At 39.3% G+C, this 18,938-nt stretch overlaps 1 protein-coding gene across 1 annotated transcript; it reads left to right on the top strand.

Moving 5' to 3' along the window:
• Nucleotides 1-5,701: 5,701 nt before the first annotated feature.
• On the top strand, nucleotides 5,702-13,653 carry LOC115015860 (germ cell-specific gene 1-like protein). Its single transcript, XM_029443466.1, has 7 exons — nucleotides 5,702-5,897; nucleotides 7,794-7,988; nucleotides 9,751-9,810; nucleotides 11,140-11,298; nucleotides 11,633-11,744; nucleotides 12,304-12,573; nucleotides 13,129-13,653. The coding sequence occupies exons 1-7, from the start codon at nucleotides 5,702-5,704 to the stop codon at nucleotides 13,253-13,255; spliced, it is 1,119 nt and encodes a 372-aa protein (XP_029299326.1). The 3' UTR covers nucleotides 13,256-13,653.
• The last annotated feature ends 5,285 nt before the right edge of the window (nucleotides 13,654-18,938 follow it).

Raw genomic sequence — 18,938 nt, 5'->3', positions numbered from 1 at the left:
TTGTGTTTCACGGACCTGTACGTGTCTTTTGTGGGTTTTTTGACTTCTTTAAATGTGAACTTTGGTGAAAAACTTGACTGCAAGACAGTTTAGCTTCGAGGAATTATAGCGAAGGATGAGGTTGAGAAATGAGTCTATAACACTATTATTATTTCTCAAATTTAATTTTGTAAGAAATTAATTTATTTTGCTGTGTATTTAAATTTAAAGCTGTGTTGTAAACTGTGATAGTATACAGTACATTTGAGAAATAAAATGATACAATAACTGTTCTCACTGTGTTTATATAGGCCTTTCTGTACATCTCATTTTATGTAGTGGATTTTCTCTTTTTTTTTCTCATTTTTAAACTGATTTTGCTTTTTGTTTATTGGGGATTTCTTTGAGCTCAACTTTGTCTTACAACCCACTCACATGTGCCTACTATCACCACAAGAGGGCCATAAATACACACATATTTAGACATATTCCAGTCTCTGTAAAACAACTAATGTACTACCGGTTGATGCCAATGCAATTTGCATTTCAAAGTCATTTCCTACAACCATAAAGAATATCCTGCTGAAGGGACATACATTCTGCGTAAGTGCCTCAAAATTAAAACAGATTCACTACACATTAACCCTCAGTGCAGACGCACTGAAAATAGACTTTTAACTGAAGTAGGAAATTACGGTATCTTGGAGTTAAAATATATTTGCATATGCAAATATTCTGTATTGTTCCATGAGGGAGAATGAGTAAATGTGCTTTTGAGAATTTCTAACCATTTTATTGAGCCTTTTTGTTAAAAGCAAAACTATATGTAACACAAATCAGGATTTGAATCAGTTTTTTGTTATTACAGATTATTTGAGCGGTTTATTCATTCATGCATTCTCTGTATCTCCCCATTATTTTAGGATAGGGAGTGGAGTCAGGATTTAGGATTGACTGTTGATCCTCCCAGTGATGCAGAGAGAGAGAGAGCTTAGTGTCTAAAAACAAAAGAGGGGAGATTGGGAACTTGACAGTTAGTGAGTATGTGTTACATTAAGACATGATGGTCAGTTGAGTCCAAGTGTTACCTTTTCTACAGAAGCAGGTCAGATTGTATAATTTAAACTGGAAAGAAATAATTGCTGTAAATAGTTTTTTTCCTGCTTATCTAAATGTATAGTATTTTTTTTCCCTCACCTGGTCCACCTTTGTTTCACAAACAGTACATAGAATACCTAAGGCGAAAGCGGTCATGGCTGCTGATTTTTAAGGCCCATTACTTAAAGTGGCAAACTCAAAGATTATCATTTAAATAAATGTTAGGTCACTATTACCGCTGAAGGACCCTAATCTGGGAGAAAATATGTCTCTCTCGTAATTGACGATGCCGTTTCGGTGTATGGGAACGTCTCTTGTCATTTCAGATCCAGCCACCAAGTAACCCCTTTCTGACTTTCCCCGCCCACATACTCACCTGCTTCCCATTTACCTATTCAGCCTCAGAGTATACATATGGGCCCATCTCTATTCATTCCCTGTCAGATTTTCTAGTTTACATCTGCCGTAGCTTTCCAGTCTTTGTTCTGCCTTCCTGTTCCACAGATTAGATTCTCTGCTTAACCACCTTCTGGATAAATTAACCTCTTCTGACTATCTTCCTGGCTTTGACTTGTGCCTGTTTATTGATTCAGTAAAAGTGAACTTTTATCTCAACCTGGGGGGGGGGGGGAGTGCAATTCTGAACTCAAAGCCAAGTTCAGGGAGGGAATTGAAAGAATTGCCCCACACCTTCCCTGAGCTTTCCAGGATGTTCAAGCGGACCATGTGTTCTTCTCCACCATGAACTTTAATAAGTCAAAGTACAGGTCCATACTTACTGATGAGCATCTTCAAGCCATACTGAGGGTCTCAATTGCTTTCTCCCTCAAGCCAAATGTGACTCCTTCCTCTGGCAGCAAGGAGTAGGTAAGAGAAGCCTATGTTCTGAAGAACTGTTCATGTTCTGAACTGTTATTACTAAAGATGGCGAAAATTGGATCAGTTGTACTTTTTTTTTGGATACTTGAAACCCTTTTTTTGTGGAATATTTGATGCGGCCCAGCCTCACACAGACTCTACCTGCAGCGGCCCCCAGGTAAATTGAGTTTGAGACCCCTGCCCTAATGGGTTTGCTTACTCTAAATAGAACCATCATTTACAAAATGAACATCAAGCTGATTGAGACCATAGTCATTAGGAAAATGTTTTTTTTTAATTGCTTATATGCTGTTGCTTATGGCCTCCATTGTTCTCACAGAGCCAAACAAACTCAACCAAAGCAAGAAAAACCTATAAAGTTTGAACAAACTGTTCCAAACATGCTGTTCTTGCAGCTCACTTGTTTTCCAATCAGAGATTCAAAACAACGACTTTCGAGTCATGGGATTGCCTAAAGCCAGCAGCTGTATATACTGTACAGCTGTACTCTTTTGTGTTAACAAGGGTTGAAGTTAATAGAGCAGCACAGATCATTACGACAACACTGTTTATCACACTCATCTGAATCCAAGCTGTTCTATACCATAGTGTCAGATTAATCAATATAGGACGAGAGGTCAGGGAGCTTATGAGTGAGAGAAGAGGAGAGATGAAGAAAACAAGAGAGAGAGAAAAAGCTGTGGATGAATAGACAGGAGCAAAGGGGAGGGAAAGCAACAGATGGGCTTGTGAGGATTAGAGAAATCTGTGTGGGTTTTTGATGTAAACTCACCCAAGACGGAGGAGGGAGTGACGAGAGAGCGCAGAGGAAAGGTGAAGGAAACCAAATCCCTGTTCGAGAAGAGGTGAAGGAAACACAAACATTCTCAAACATGGTGAGTCAAGATATTTTTTTATTTTGTTGCATGAGTGTAAACTGATCAAAAGTTGAGCGTGAACAGCAGCTGGATGTTTCCAATTGCATACATGAAGGGAAATATTTATCATGATAAGGTATGTATTCTACTTTTCTTTACTGTGAATCTCTTACTGTTTCAATGAGGAGAATATATATTAATGTTTTGTATGTCTCTGTTATTTATTTAGACCAACCAAAACAACATTTACCCACCAAAACGTTTTACTAAAATGACTTAAAATGAACGTTCTGTACGCTGGGACAGTAGATTGAGTTCAAAGCTGTTTGCCTGCATCAATTAATCTGTCAACTGATAACAGGTGTGTAGACACATCACGTCTACACATGTAAAAGAAGTAAAAGAAGAACAATAACGACCTATATTGTACGGATTATAGTTTCAAACTAGGAGATGATTTGATGAAACAATTTAAACCCTGTCACCTGGTTGACATAATCATTTCTGATTAGAATGATTTGATTAAAATTGTAGTACATGTGATCAGAGGAGGGCTATACGAAAAAAAAAAATCTTCTTGCATTGGTAAATCAGAATATTGTTTTTAAGACAGACGGATCACCTGTTAAATTAAAGCTCATTGGCCCTGCTCTCTCATTATAAAGTCATAATATGCTGCCAAACATTATTCAAACCCACAGAACTTTATTTAAAATTCTTGTGGTGATCCCTAAATTTCCAAAGATGAAAAATGTGTAAATCTGAATTTGCGTGGACATTTGTAATACTTTTTGCACAAGACATGTAGAATAGTTATCATTTCTTTCTTAAGATGAATTATGATGAATGTATTTTTTTAATTACATATATAGAGGTACATTTTTAACTTATTGATTGACAAAGTCGTGTATACATACCATGCACATATGTGTATACGACCTCCCACATCGCAGCAGTGATGTACAGGTGTACTTAGATGTGTTTATAGGTGAAACAAAGCACACAGAAGTGAAACAGGCTTGAAACTTTAAGACCTTTGAAGACCTAGTCAATATATAACTGTTTTCTTTTGTCAAGAATGCAAGTGTTACGCTCCAAAAAGCGACATCCTTTTCTTCGAAACAAGGTTGATTTGTCTTAGCTTGTGTAGGCATGAACCACTCATGTTGCAGAACTGGCGTCACGTCAAAACGTACGTAGTGGAGCCAGGGGTTATGAGTTACACCTATACTATACCGGAGGCTCCGTTGTCTGAACCAACATGGCAAACGTTATTACTCCTTTCAACCATGACTATGGCAGCACATACCAGATCTTCTCCTGCCTTTCTTACCTTTCACAATGAAAGCCCCAGACATATACACTGCTTAACTGTTTCCCAGAGGGATCTCAAATTAAATCCTAATCATTTTTTTCTGAAGAATGAACTGGCTGAACCTTTTTATTGAACAAGTCTTGCTGACTGTCACAAATTTGCATCGCTGCCGGTATTTCACATTTTTGTGTCGTTAGTCACACCCCCGTTGTGTAAAGGCCTTAAAGGATGAAAAAAGGGCAGAGATGCGATGATAGTGAGTGTGAGTGCCATGTTTACTGGTTTTTACTGGGTCTTAAAATACTTCCTATGCATTGCCCTATTCACACTTAGCCTAAACTGTTTTATAAATCGAAAGCTAAAATCACATTATGAAACAATAAATGTAATTGTTAATAAAAAACACTTTCTTCCAAACTTCTGTGTTTGAAACATCCTTTGAAAATCTAAAAGAAAAAGACAGAAGGAAGAATTCAGATTCAAGTTTTATTGTCTGGCCACCAAATTGTCATGTTCCGGAGTAACAACACACAATATTGGCAATATAATGGCAGGAGTGAAGTGAAACATAAATGACTTGAACAAAGACTTCAACATGACTCAACTGTTTATCTCTTAATCCAGATGTTTGCCTCTGTCTCTCTTCTTCACTTTTAGGTGGTCATCCAGACAAGACAGCATGAGAGTCAGTTTACATTAATCTCACCCACCTAACCCTGCAAGATTAACACAGATAACCAGGCCCAGGGCATAGGCTTGAGATACCGAACTAATCACTCAATTGCAAACGCAATCCCTCCAGGAGAGGTGGAGGAACAGGTTGAAGAAAGGGATGTGCCCTGAAAGCGCGACTGATTAGTTGCAAAATCTGCAGGATAAGATTTAAACGTTTATCTTCATCTGAGAGGAAGCAAAAGTCTTAAAACCGGAAAAAGGATCTGAGACATGATGGCAGTGGAAACATGGGGTAGAGCCACAGCTCGGTGAGAAGAAATGTGTGGAGTCAAACGTGTCGCCTGGCTCGTGCCGTAACGTCGAGCAGAAAAGAAAGAAATTTAAATCTGATGAATTACTTTGCTGACTGTCTTTGCCTGAAACTGAAGCGGGAGGAAAGCTGGAGTTCCCAGTGCAAGCTCCAGCATACACATCTGTCTCGTTCTCTTTCTTACTCGCTGGAAGTGATTAAATCCCAGCACTCCACTGTCCTCTGACCTCCGCTCATCGAGTGTTCTCCTTCCTCAAGCCCCCACCCTCCCTCCATCTCTCTACCCGACCTCTGACTTTTGTTCCACAAACGTCCCTAATCCCCTCTCTCTGTTCTCCTTTCTACCATCCTCCATGAATCAATCTCAATCTCAATCGCCACAAGAACCCACCACACTTTATCTTGACTTGCACTGTGGTGTCCCGGAAACCCCCCAGCTCCTCTTATCCTCAACCTGATTGGTCAACAGAACCTGTCAGGCTCTGAGATATTGTTGAACCAGAATCAACCCTTAAAGTGAACCCTAAACACAATCTCTGGTCATAATTATTTTCTCCCTGGGTTTCTTCCTCAAGTCGAGAAGCAACAATGCTGGAGAACATGTCCAGACGCAACCGCTCCCTGCTGTCACTTTCCCTCACCTCACTGGCCCTCACCCTGTCCGTCTCGGCTTTTTGCACCTCCTATTGGTGCGAGGGGACGCACAAGGTGGTGAAGCCTCTCTGCCTGTCACCTGTCAAGTTGAAGAACTGTGGGCAGAACAACAGCCAGCCCTACACCACAGGTGAGGCCGAGAACTACATTCAGTTATGATTTCAGCATGGCTGCCCCTGGTGTACAGGTACACATGTTTGTCCTTAAACCAGATACTGCCAAAACCCAAAAGGCATTGATTTGGTGATTTGCAATCCTGTATGTCTTTCTTAAAACCAGTGGTGGAAAGTAACTATGTACATTTACTCAAGTACTGTGCTTAATTCCTTTTTATGCTACTATTATTATAATCATATACTATAATATATATTATTCTGAAATGGGTCATTCTGCTTATTGAGTACTTTTACTTTTCCTACTTTAAGTATATTTTGATGCTAAAACCTTTGTACTTTTACTTGGGTAAGATTGTAAATGCAGGACTGGTACTAAAATTACTACTTTTACTTATGTTAAAAATCTGAATACTTCTTCCACCACTGCTTAAGACTGGGCTACATTTTTAGTCATCTAAATTATTAACCATTATTTCAACAGCATTTGAAAGTTTATAATTCAACATGGTGCTTCACATCACAATACATCATCAAAATAAAACAGTTTTATGTGACAGAGAAGCTTAAACTAACGTTTCAACTAAATGTTGTGAATGAGTAAATGAGTTTTAACTTAGACATAGGATTGTTGTCTTTTGGCTGGCAAATCACCAAATCAGTGTTTATCGGTAACTTAACAGTGATGTTGATCTCATTAAGCTTTCACTAATGTCAATGTCAACTTTCAATTAAACTTGGTGGAAGTTTGGACATCAGTAATAACACCAATATCATATAGCAACTACACCATGTGTTGGACAAGTTTAACAAGAAGATGCAGATAGACTTTTTAGGATTAACCAAGAACTATCTGCTAATTATTAAAGAATCAGCTTTTAATTGGCACAAAAATCAGTACTTTATTTCCTTTATTACATGTTAGTTACTAAGTGTCTGTACCTTATTGTGAATTGTTAACAAATCCTTGAGTGTGATGCATCTCAAAAACATCTTACATTTTCAGTGACATTCTCCAAACACGTTCTCCTGTTTTAGATCAAACAAAAAGCGTTGCTTGACTTTTTACTTCTTTAATTTATATTTTTACATCACATTTATGAATGTTGTAAATGAAACAAAAAGTCTAAAATAAAAAATGCATCTACATGCTGCCATCATCTTTCATACAAAGCTGCTGTAAGTAAAGCTGCATACATGAAACGATAATGTTGAATATAGATATGTAGAGTTATTTAATGACGTCCTTCCTTTATTTTTTTTAATGCATGTAACTAAAAAAGATTGCTGATATTTCACTTCTAAGAACATCTGTCAGGGAAAGTACAGCATATTAATAATGCAGAATAACTTTTTCAGAAATAGTAAGCACTAATCTCCTGCAGGATTTTATGGCATCCACAATATTGTTCTTGCACCTCATATTCAAGTATTTTACACTTGACTTGGCCAGCAGAGATTCACATAATCCCGGCTTTGTTTCTAATCTCAGAACTTTGTATCTGCAACTGCATGTTATCTGGATTCACTGACCCTCTGACTTATCTCTCGGCACTAAGCCTATTTGTTTTCATGTAGTATTCAATTTTCACTCCATAGAAAATGACAGATTACCTAAAGAACAGTGTTTCAAGGCAGGATTGTGTTACACTCTGTGACCCACAAGAGAGCACTATTAGGATGTGTGTCAGAGTTTCTTGGCACACTGGTTTTAACAAGAATCCTAAACTGTTATATTGATGAAAATAGTATTTATAAATGTGTCTTTCTTCCTCTCTCTACACCTCTACTCCGTTTACCTCTGAGCCTATTCATACTTCTTTATTGCTTACATTTCTCTCAATTTCCCTTAAATATTTCCCTGCCCTGTTATTACTTTCTTCACTCTTTTGTCCCATCTTTTCCCAATCCAGAGACCCCCACCCCGGACCCGAGATACCCGCCCTCCAACGTGACGCTGACTCCGCTGCAGAAGGAGGAGCTGGCAAGAATAAGGAAAAAGCAGATGGCCAACGCCGTCCACTACATCTGGGAGACGGGGGAGGACAAGTACATGCTGCGCTACTTCCACACCGGCTTCTGGCTCTCCTGTGAGAAGCACAATGAAGGTTTGTGATGATGGGAGCAGGAAACATTCAACATGACAAGAGCCCAGTGGTGAAACAACGGAGTTTGTACTCAAAGGTTCATTGTTGGAAGCACCTGCACAAGTACCTGAAATATGGTTACCCAATTTGAAGTACTTTATGGGCAGGAAAAGAAATGTGATTACTGGAATAAATACTCCATTACAACTTAAAGTCCTGCATTTAAAATCCTACATAAGTATTATCAGCAAATGTACTAGTATCAAAGATAAAAGTACTTGTTCTGCAGGATGACTGATATATTATTATATATTATATTATTAAATTGTAAATACTGATGCATCAATGTTAGAGCACAATTTTACTGTTGTAACCACTCGAGGTGAAACTAGTTTAAAATACTGTGTATGCAGGTAACTGGTTTAGTTTAGTGGCTCCCAACTGAGGGTCACATGATTCATGTTGGGGGTCATGAGATGATTAATGGAGAAAAAGCTTCTATCCTCTTTACTTTTATTCTAAAATAGTGGAAAAAGTGTACTTCTTTGGTCCTTGATCAGTTATTTAGATGAAACCTTCTGAGATACTTATGGGGGAAATGTCTCTTTTTGGTGCCAATCACTCATAGACTTAATCTTTAACAAATCATTTTGGTGTCAAACAAACACAGGACTTTCACCCAGAGGACCTGCGTATGTGTCCCGTATGAAAAGCTGAGTTATTTTTACCTACGATGTTGTGTCATGTGACATTATGTTATTTGATGCTACGTCACTGAGTCACATAACGTTATGTCCATAGCTCATTTTCACCCAAACCATGATCTTTTCTCTAAACCTAATCGGGGGGTTTTGTTGCCCAAACCAAACCGCAAAATTATGTCACAAGTTAAAAACGCCTGAGCCTTCTACGTCAATTTATATATTGCAAAAAGGCTGCCCAAGCTGCAAAACATGACGAGTAGGGATAAGATCGCATTGATTGAACTGTCCACTGAGTGATGAAATAAATAATTGTCAACACATCGACTGTGAACACAACGTCAGTGGAACTATTGTAACTATATGTGTTTTAGTCAACACAGATTATTTACAGTTAAACTAAGGAGGATCGTTTGTAGAAGCCATAGTTGTTGTGTCTTCAATGTTACTGCACCATCTCTTACAGCGAGAACATCAACATAACAAAGTCATCAAACCTGCTTCAGTTACTGCCACTCGTTTGATCGAAATATATTATTACTGTATATTATTACTGTAGATATTAAATGGCAGGTGAGACACGCAGAACACACCATGATTCAGACCCGCCTCAAAACTAGTGCATGGAGCAAGCTTAGCCTGAATACAAAATGTAATCACTGGAATGTATTGTTCTACTAAAATAAATTGTGATCGGTTGATATTAGCGGTTTGACCTTTAATTCTTCCTCCCATAAGAATGTGAATTTCTGGGCTTAAGGTAACTGTTATGTTTTTAGGATTGATAATGAGTATAGAGGTACATTCTCAGCATTTGTAAGACATTATTTATGTCATCTCACCCCAAAAAACTACATATTGCAGTTGTAACATAACTCTAATAGACTCTAATAAAAGACTATAAGGACAGACATAGGTTTTTGCTTTGATCCCATAAATGATGGTTAACATTCAATTCAAATATGAAGGCTTGAATGTGGTAATATTTAAAAACAATTTTACAACTAAATCTACATAACTCTGATCGTGTTTATCACCGTCAGGATGTCAATACATGAGCTCTGTTGTGGTTGTTCTTCCAGGTGAGGATCAGGAAGAAAAGTGTCGCAGCTTCATTGAGCTGACGCCAGGAGAGACACAAGGTCGGTAACAGAAAACAGAGAAAATATAACCTGTATTCCAATGAACATTTCCATCACCACAGCCAAACATCCAGTGTATTCAATATTCAGAAGTACTACTGTCATACTGGGTCACTAAAGTAAGTAAAAGCCCTGCATTCAAAAAGTATGGATTATTATTATCAGCAAAATGTACTTATAGTAGGAAAAGTACAAGTATCTGTCTCGAACCACGGCACGAAGAAACACAGGATCCAAAATACACGACTCAAAAAAGTGTCTGACGTTCAAACAAAAATATATTTTTAATCCAAAATGTATCCATTAACAACAACCATAGACTAGTTTAACAAGTGAAACTGGCACAAGACAAGGGGAGACAGGACTATTTATACATGAGGTAAGGGGACACAGGTGACAACAATCAGGGGCGGGGCAGACGATCACAGAAGTGGGAAAACACACAAAGGCAGGAAGTTAAGTGACCTGGAAACGAGAGGGAAAGGTGAGTTTCAAAACAAAACAGGAAGTGCAAGACGACACTAGACAAGAGTGATGGTAACTTAACATAACGTGACCTGAGAGACATTAAACACTGAACATGAGCTAAACTATAACATAAATACATGACATGACATTAAATAATCTGACAGGGCATGACAGTATCCATTGTGTAGTAATGTTTCCTGCCAGTGTTTTACAATTAAATATGATACTTTTGGATTCATTTTACCACTGCACTATTGTGTATGTTGCATTTAACTGCTGTAGATGTCTCGGGTTGTGCTCATTCTAACTCCTAATATACTGTTGGGTAGTTTAATCTACAGCAATGCATCATATTCTATAAAACCATCATATTTCTAGCGTTGCTTTCCAGTCACAACCATGAATCTCTAAAAAGTCAACTTGCTCAGAAAAACAGACCTTTTTTCAGCAACGACCTTCACGCTTATAAAAGAGTTTATTTACATTAAGAAGTAGGATAATTTCCTCAACCCATAAAAAAAAAACTTCATGCTTCAGTTTATCACAAACATTAAAATTCAAAATCACCAAATTTGAAATAATCTGAAAAGTAACTAAAGCTATCAGACAAATGCAGTGAATTGCAATATTTGCCTCTGAGATGCAGTAGAGTAAAAATATAAGGTCATAAGAATTGGAAACACTCATGTAAAGTACAAGTACCTCAAATCTGTACTTAAGTACAGTACTTGGGTAAATGTACTTCTACTCAACAGTAAATATATATATTTCTTAGTATCAAATGTTCACTGCTTGTCATCAGCAGGTAAAGCTTTTATAAGGATACACAAAATTTATTATTTTCCTACTTTATGCTTCCAGGTGTCCTCTGGCTTTCAGTCATCAGTGAATTCATGTACATTGGTCTTCTGGCCATGGGCTTCCTACTGATGTGTGTGGAAGTGATTTGCCTCTGTGCCAAGAGGGAGATGAACGCCCTCAAGATCAACGCCTTTGCCGCCATGTGCACTGTCCTCTCAGGTGAGGAGGTTGTTATAAGACGTCACTCTTTAACTTGTTTGACCATACACAGCCCCAAATATCAGTAGTTATAAGAATTATGTAAACTAAGATTTTTCATCCTTGTGTCCCAAGTGAAGTGATAATAAATGCATAATGTGCATAATTCAAACTTTCTCTGGTCAGAACAAGTGGTGAATTTAAAACAGTTTTTTTAAAGAGACACAGAATAAAAAGTAATTGTTTTTTTTACTTTGGGATAATATGAGTATATTCATTCTGATTTACAGACATTATTTTATAATTTTTTTCCTTCTCTTTTTAACTTTATCTCTGCCTTTTTTTCCTCTACCAGGTTTGATGGGGATGGTTGCACACATGATGTACACCACAGTTTTTCAGATGACCGTGAGCATTGGGCCTAAAGACTGGAGACCACAGACCTGGGACTACTCATGGTCTTTTGCGTAAGTTTAATTAAATTTAACAACCAGCATTCAAAACTGTGAAATTTTGGATCGAAATATATTAAAATCTCCAAAAGAGTCCAAAATGGAGGAAGCTATTGTAGCCCATTGTTTGTCGAGCCCGGTGTCCTAAAGATAATGTTTCCAAACTGCACTGTCAATTACATTATCAAAGAAATGATCTTTTCCTGAACCAAACCAAGTAGTTTTGTTTCAATTGACAATGTTAACCACATGTTCGAAACTGCGACCGTAATCCGGGAGAAAACACGCTTCGAAACGTATTTGAAAATATATGATGTTTTATGGCAATGAAATTCTTAGAAGACAGACTTGCTGTGTTTTACCATCATTTTGTTCAATTTGTCTGAGTATGAATTGCGTCACAACTTCAAGCACAGTTTTGAAACAATCATGAGACAGGATTTGAAGATACAATAGATAGATCTGCAACTAGTCCTGCGATTGTCAGAAGTTGTAGCACCAAATATTTCGTAATGACACTGTGGTCTGATGAAAGAGGTAAAAATATTCTTCCAAATCTTTCCTTCCTCACCAGCATGGCGTGGCTGTCGTTCAGCTGCTGCATGGCGGCTGCCGTGGCCACGCTCAACTCTTACACCAAGACCCTCATCGAGATGAAGCACCGCGCTCGGGTGCGATTAGAGGAGGCTCATGCCGCTGTCTGCGCCCCCTCCTATGAGGAGGTTGTTCGAGCTGGTGGTGGAGGTGTTTACTCTGTCAGTCAGCTGATTCAGCTCGGCCAGCAGGGGGCACTCATGGACCCTCTGTGGCCCAGAGGAGTGGGACCGGCTGTCGGTGCTCTGACGTGTGGAGCTGGGGGAGCACTGTTTGTTGGTGGAGGAGGAATTGGAGTTGGAGGGATGGGAGCTGTTGGTGCTGGGGTGGGAATGGGAGGAGTTGGAATGGGAGGAATGGGAATGGGAGAAGTAGGAGGAGCTGGTGGAATGGGGGTAGGAATGGGAGGAATGGGAATGGGAGGAATGAGAATGGGAATTGGAGGAATGGGAATGGGATGCATGGGAATGGGAGCAGTAGAAGGAACTGGGGGGATGGGGGTGAGAATGGGAGGAATGGGAATGGGAGCAGGAGGAGGAGTTGGGGGAATGAGGGTAGGAATGGTTAGCATTGGAGGAAATGTAGTTGGAATGGGAATGGGAGCAGTAGGAGGATTGGGGGGAGGAATGGGAGCAGCAGGAGGAGTTGGGGGAATGGCGCTAGGAATGGGAGGAATGGGAGGAGCAGGAGGAGTTGGAGTAGGAGGAAATGTAGTTGGGATGGAAGGTATGGGAGCGGTAGGAGGAGTTGGGGAAATGGGTTTGGGAACTATGACTGGAGTGGGAGGATGTGGAATGGGAGGGAGAAGGCAGGTGGACCCTCATGGTGTGGTGGTGGAGGGATGCAGCATTGAAGGATGTGAAGACTGTGAACGGGAGATGGACGAGATAGATTACGTTCTGCAGGATGAGAGAGATGACTCACTCTGCTAAGACTATGGGGGACAGAGGACAATATCTTGTCAGGATTGGCTTTACAAATTGAAGTCTTGAAACTACATTCCAAGACCACAAGACTTGAAGCACATACCTTCAAAAACATTTAGTATTCTTTTGTATATATGCCATTTTCAAATTATACTTGTAACATTTCTAGACTGTTTTGGCGTTACACAACTGATCATTACAAGCTGTGACACTTCATTTATTGACCACTAGGGGACAAAAAAGACTCAAAACTAATTCACAGACACACAGCTTCAATGCACAGGTGGTTTATCAAGTTGTTACACCTAAAATGTTAGCAGAAAATTGCTTAATTACATATCCAGCATTATCCAACATTATCATCCCATTTCATTCTTAACAAACCTCTGCTTTTATTAGGAAGGTTGGTAAAAGTGGTGAGACTCTACTATCAAGTATATGTGCAGCAGGAGATGCTATTTATATTTATCATTTTTAATCTATGTTTGCATGTATAAGGGGATAAATAAAAAGCATACCACAGTGTCTGATGATGTCTTATCAATAAACGGATGCCATATAATCATGTCATCATCCCTTTTATGTTGAGACAATAATGAAAGATAACATTTTAGTCGTAGAAGTGACAAAATAAAATTGCAGTAGAACATGATACGTAGGTTGTTTAAAATAACTTTGAAGAGAAGTCTAAAAGTGTGTAACACTGGTTTTTCTGATGTGAAACAGTCACCTAAGGCATTTTAGCCTTTTCATTAAGTTAAAAGGGGGTTAGATTATTATGGGAATCCATGGTTTAATAAGTAAAAGTCAGTTTATATAAAGTGTATTTCTCTTCTCAACAATTTCTAGACTCAGAGGCCCTTGACACTCTCACAGTAAAATCATCAATATAAACAAAAAGGAACTCGTTGAAAGAATGAAAAGGTACAAGATTTATGATGTCCCAAAGAACAATGATAAGAAATGATTTGTTTTCATCTGTTTGTATTACAGCTTTATTACGATTTCAAGACTCATTACAACTGAGACAAATTCAAAGAAGTACAACATCAGGATTTATTTTACCTGCTGCCTAAATACCTGGTTTGCATGTGACCTGAGTGTGTATGCCGAGTTACTCTGTGTTTTTTTTTTAAATATATATTCCTGTGTTAATGTCTATCTATGAAACAAAAGTAAATAGAGAATAAAAGATTAGAGAAAGAGAGAGATTTGGACATTAAGACAGATGCTTTCAAATGCTGGACAGAAGATTATGTCAATAATCTCTGTAGAGAGAGAGAGAGAGAGAGAGAGAGAGAGAGAGAGAGAGAGAGAGAGAGAGAGAGAGAGAGAGAGAGAGAGAGAGAGAGAAAAAAAAGAGATTTTTTAGATTTTTCAAAAACACTTTATTTACAAAAATAAATGTAAACTCACAAACAGTTTACGAATAAAGTGCAAGGAAAATCCATTTCTATTTTAATATATATCTATATATATATACACACAAATTATTCTTTTTTTATATTTCTTTTCTTTATCCAACCCAAAAAACAAAAACAAAACAACCTGTACAAAGTGTAATTCATCGTTATCACTAAAACAAACAATATTAAAACTACATCAAGGAGACTAAAAAACAATGTTAAAAGAGAGAAAGAAACTTGTGAGCCTCTTACACTCGCTAAAAACATGGAAAACAACCTTGCGAAGATTACAAAATGGACACTTGTTAAAAACAGCAGGATTAATGACGGAAATAAAAGCGTTGGAAGTGATAGCACCTTGTAAAAACCTCCACTGAAGGTCGGCTGTCCGCATTCTCAGGGAAGATTTATATAAAATCATCCACTGTGGACCCGGTCCGCTTTCTCCATCAAGTCTGTTGCTCCACACAGTGGAGGGTCTGCTGCACAGGCCTTTTCTGTTGATGCCTTCAACACAGTTATTATAAAAAGTTATTTTATCGGCTCTGTGCAGCGACAGTTTTTCTTGATTAATGACCTTGAGCAGGGGGCCGGTCAGTTCTCCCAGCCCCGGGTTCAGGAAGACTTCGGGAATGGGGTCCGCTGGGTCTGGATCAGCCTCTCCCTGGCTGTGTTTGGTGAGGAGGCTCCTCTCTTCGCCAGTGAGCCTCTGGCTCCAGAGCTGCAGGTACCTCTGATCCACCCGGACAGAGTTCCGACCCAGCAGAGAGCCCAGGGCCCGGGCATCATTCAGCGCCGGCCCCACTGCATCCACCAGCTGCTGCAGGGACAGGGTCTTAACTAAAAGAAACCTCCCCTCGATAAAATGCTCGAGTGAGACTGGAGTAAAATCATATACTTGTGCTCTTTTTTAAAAAACTCTGGCTCCATTCACCTTTAAAACACCCACTCTAAAAGTATCCATAGCAAGTGAGATGACAAAAACAAAAATAAAAACAAATACATTAAATAAGATAGACATCATCAACGTTTGCTTGTTTTTTTACTTTTAGCACAAGTTTCTTTAATCTAAAATCCTCCTGGTCAGTGAGGCCAGACTCCTCTCTTTGGCTCATATGGAGTCTGGCTAAGGCAACACCTCCACAAGCAAATCGTTAACCACGATCACCTTCTCCAGCTGGTCCAAGAAAATGACAACGGCACTGTTCATCCGCGCCAGTGATTTTATACTGCCATGTCGACCTTTTCCCCCACAGCTAAACCTGCATCTTCTACACTACACGGGAAGCCGGCTGAGATTTTTATACCGTGCTTCCTCGTCAGCTTGGTGAATTCCCCATTTACCATGGCGTCAGATACCGACCGGCAAAACACCGGCAGGAGAAAACCCCACAAACACCCCAACCACCACACCCAAACTCATCAAAAGTAAAGCTAAATCACACTACCACCAATAAATTGCGTTAAATTAAATCCCATTACAAAACAAACATATCAAAAAGATTGAAAACGAAAACGCGCACCGTATAGAGCATTTATTTGTTCAAAGTCAAAGAAGTTCCTTAAGAATGATTCAAAGTGTCGTTTTTTTAAAACTAGTTTTTTAATTTAACATTGTTTTCATAATGAAATAAACAACATGCCTACTTTTAAAAACCACAGCAGATGTTTCCCAGAAACTGGAGCAGAAAAGTTAACTAGGTCTTCTCATTATGAAACAATAGTAATCTTTTATTATTTTTTATTATCTTTGGTTGTCTTTAATGAAACCGACCAACTGTGAACAAAATTAAAAAGAACACATATTGCAGGATATTTTAGGATTCTTTTTTAAAGAATATATTTAATGCATATACAGTGTGGCATTAAAAAACAAAAACATATAACTATTTGGTGGAATTTATACACAATGGGTGAGGTAGGTAAAAAGCAAGACTGATGTTAGAAAAGCAAAGAACAGTGTATTTTCAGATCTTTGACCATCTCAACTACCATATATGTTCACAGTCTAAACAGCAACACGCTTAGAAAGTAAAGAGTGTCCTGGTTGCTCTAGATAATCCACATAACCCACTGTAAACAGGGACAATTGCTCCCAATCAAAGCTGTGGGGTATGTGGATTATCTTTCGAACAACTGTTTTTAAATGTAATTCCTCTGCTATTGGAGATTAACCGGTGACCGCAGTTTTCACTGTATAAACCGGTCATAAAGTGGGTTGACTTGAGCACATGTAGAACAACTTCACCGTGACGTCACCTATTGGTTTGTGGACTAGCGTTTCAAAGCCTTGAGTATAGCATTTTCGCTATCTTGATTCTTCATTGGCAGAAGTGACCCTATTTGGACGACAAAGTTGATTTTGGGAGGGAATAAACATTGCTCCCCCTCTATCCTGATCCTGAGCCACCGGTCAATGGCAATGTGCCCTAAAACAGGGATTCCCAAAGTGGGGGGCGGTCGCAAGATGATTTTCAGAATCCTCTTGTGACCCCTGAGGTGATCACGACGGATTAAAGACAGTGTCATGTGCAGGTGACAGGTCGCTTTACAGCGCCACAGTAAACATCACAGATGTCACTCACACATGTCAGTCTGCACAAGTAGATTTCTTCTGAGCAGCTCAAATCAATACACTAGGCTTTAAGCCTAGGATATTATTTTTCAAAATGAAACGTTGGTTAATACCGACCAAAGACAAGGCAGAGAGGCCAGCGGAGAAGGCAGCAGAGGAGAGCGAAGAACCGCTGTCAGAAAGGCCATCGACTTCTGGCGCGGGAAAGAGGAGGAGACCACCGAAAGGGGGTCCATAAGCAGTCGGACCAGCCTTCCTCCAAGTGTTGCAAGTATCAAGAGGAATATACCCAGTATGGACTCACATGTGTCGTTATCAATGAAGTAAAACATCCCCAATGTGTAGTGCTCACTGAGGTGCTTGAAAATGAGAGCCCGTAAAAATGCTCAGACACCTGAAAATTAAGCATCCCTCTCTTGCCGCTAAACCAGCAGATTTGCAAGGCTAAAATAAAGTCATAACTAACCAAACAACAATCCCTACCAAAGATCAAAAGGCATCATATGAGGTGCCATATTTAATTGCACAGGCAAAAAAGCCACACACAATCGGGGGAAACCCTAATAAAACCTGCTGCTATCGCTATGAGTCAGACAATGCATGTGGATAAACAGGCGCGGGAGCTAGAAGCAGTGCTGCTGTCTGACAGGACCATATCCCGGCGCATCACGGACATGGAGTGAATAAGAGGAAATATGCTTTGCACTTCGATGAATCCACAGATGTATCAAACTCTGATACAGTTTTGATGGAAAACTTAACGAGGACATGCTGTTTTGCACCCCGCTGGAGGTTAAGTGCACAGGCGAAGACATTTTCACAAAACTTGACAACAAACTAAAAGAAGAGGAACTGTCTTGGGATGAGTGCATCGGTGTGTGTACAGACGGTGCTGCAGCAATGCTGGGGTGGAAAAAAGGACTAAAAGCAAGAGTCTTACAAGTGGCGCCCCACATAACTTTAAGCACTGGATTATCCACAGAGAAGCTCTTGCGAGTAATACGTTCAACCCAGAGCTTAAAAGTGTTCTTGAGACTGCGATAAAAATGGTCAACTACATAAAATCACGTCCACTCAACACCAGGCTGTTCGCCACTCTCTGCAACAAACTGGGATCGGAGTATTAGGGCCTGCTGTTCCAACTGTGGGACAAGGTGTGCTTATTTCTGATGGAGCATGACTTATTTGTCTTGCATATTTGACAGACTGAACAGACTTAACATGTCATTGCAAGGTTAAAACACAAGCATCATGTCGCCGTTTGACTCTACATACCTGTGCGAAAAGACTTTCTCGGCACTGACATATATTATAAATAAATACAGATCTAAACGCGTCTAAACGTGGAGGATGATCTCCGAGTGGCCGTCTCCAAAATTAAACCCAGAATGGATTTGCTGTGCTCCACGCATAGTGCCCACCCATCTCATTAGGTGAGATTAACGCTGAAATTCCAGAAATGTAAATTTGCACCGCAACAATGTTCACATCTTTACTCAGTGCTATTACTTTGATGGGGATATTCTTCTGCTATTGTGTCAAAATTAAGTTTGCACAGCAACAATGTTCACTCATAAATTATATGGAGATTTCTTTGACTGACGTATTCTGCTTTTATTTTATAGTAAATTGTTATATGTAAAATCATATCATGGTTGTCAGGCTGTTCTGTTGTTTTGTGTTGTCGTTATGCCCGTGTTTGGATACG

Source organism: Cottoperca gobio, chromosome 11 (genome assembly GCF_900634415.1).
Source record: "Cottoperca gobio chromosome 11, fCotGob3.1, whole genome shotgun sequence".
In the NCBI taxonomy this organism is placed as follows: Eukaryota; Metazoa; Chordata; class Actinopteri; order Perciformes; family Bovichtidae; genus Cottoperca; species Cottoperca gobio.
Note: the sequence above shows the minus strand (reverse complement) of the source record. Positions and strands in the feature narration are given on the sequence as shown.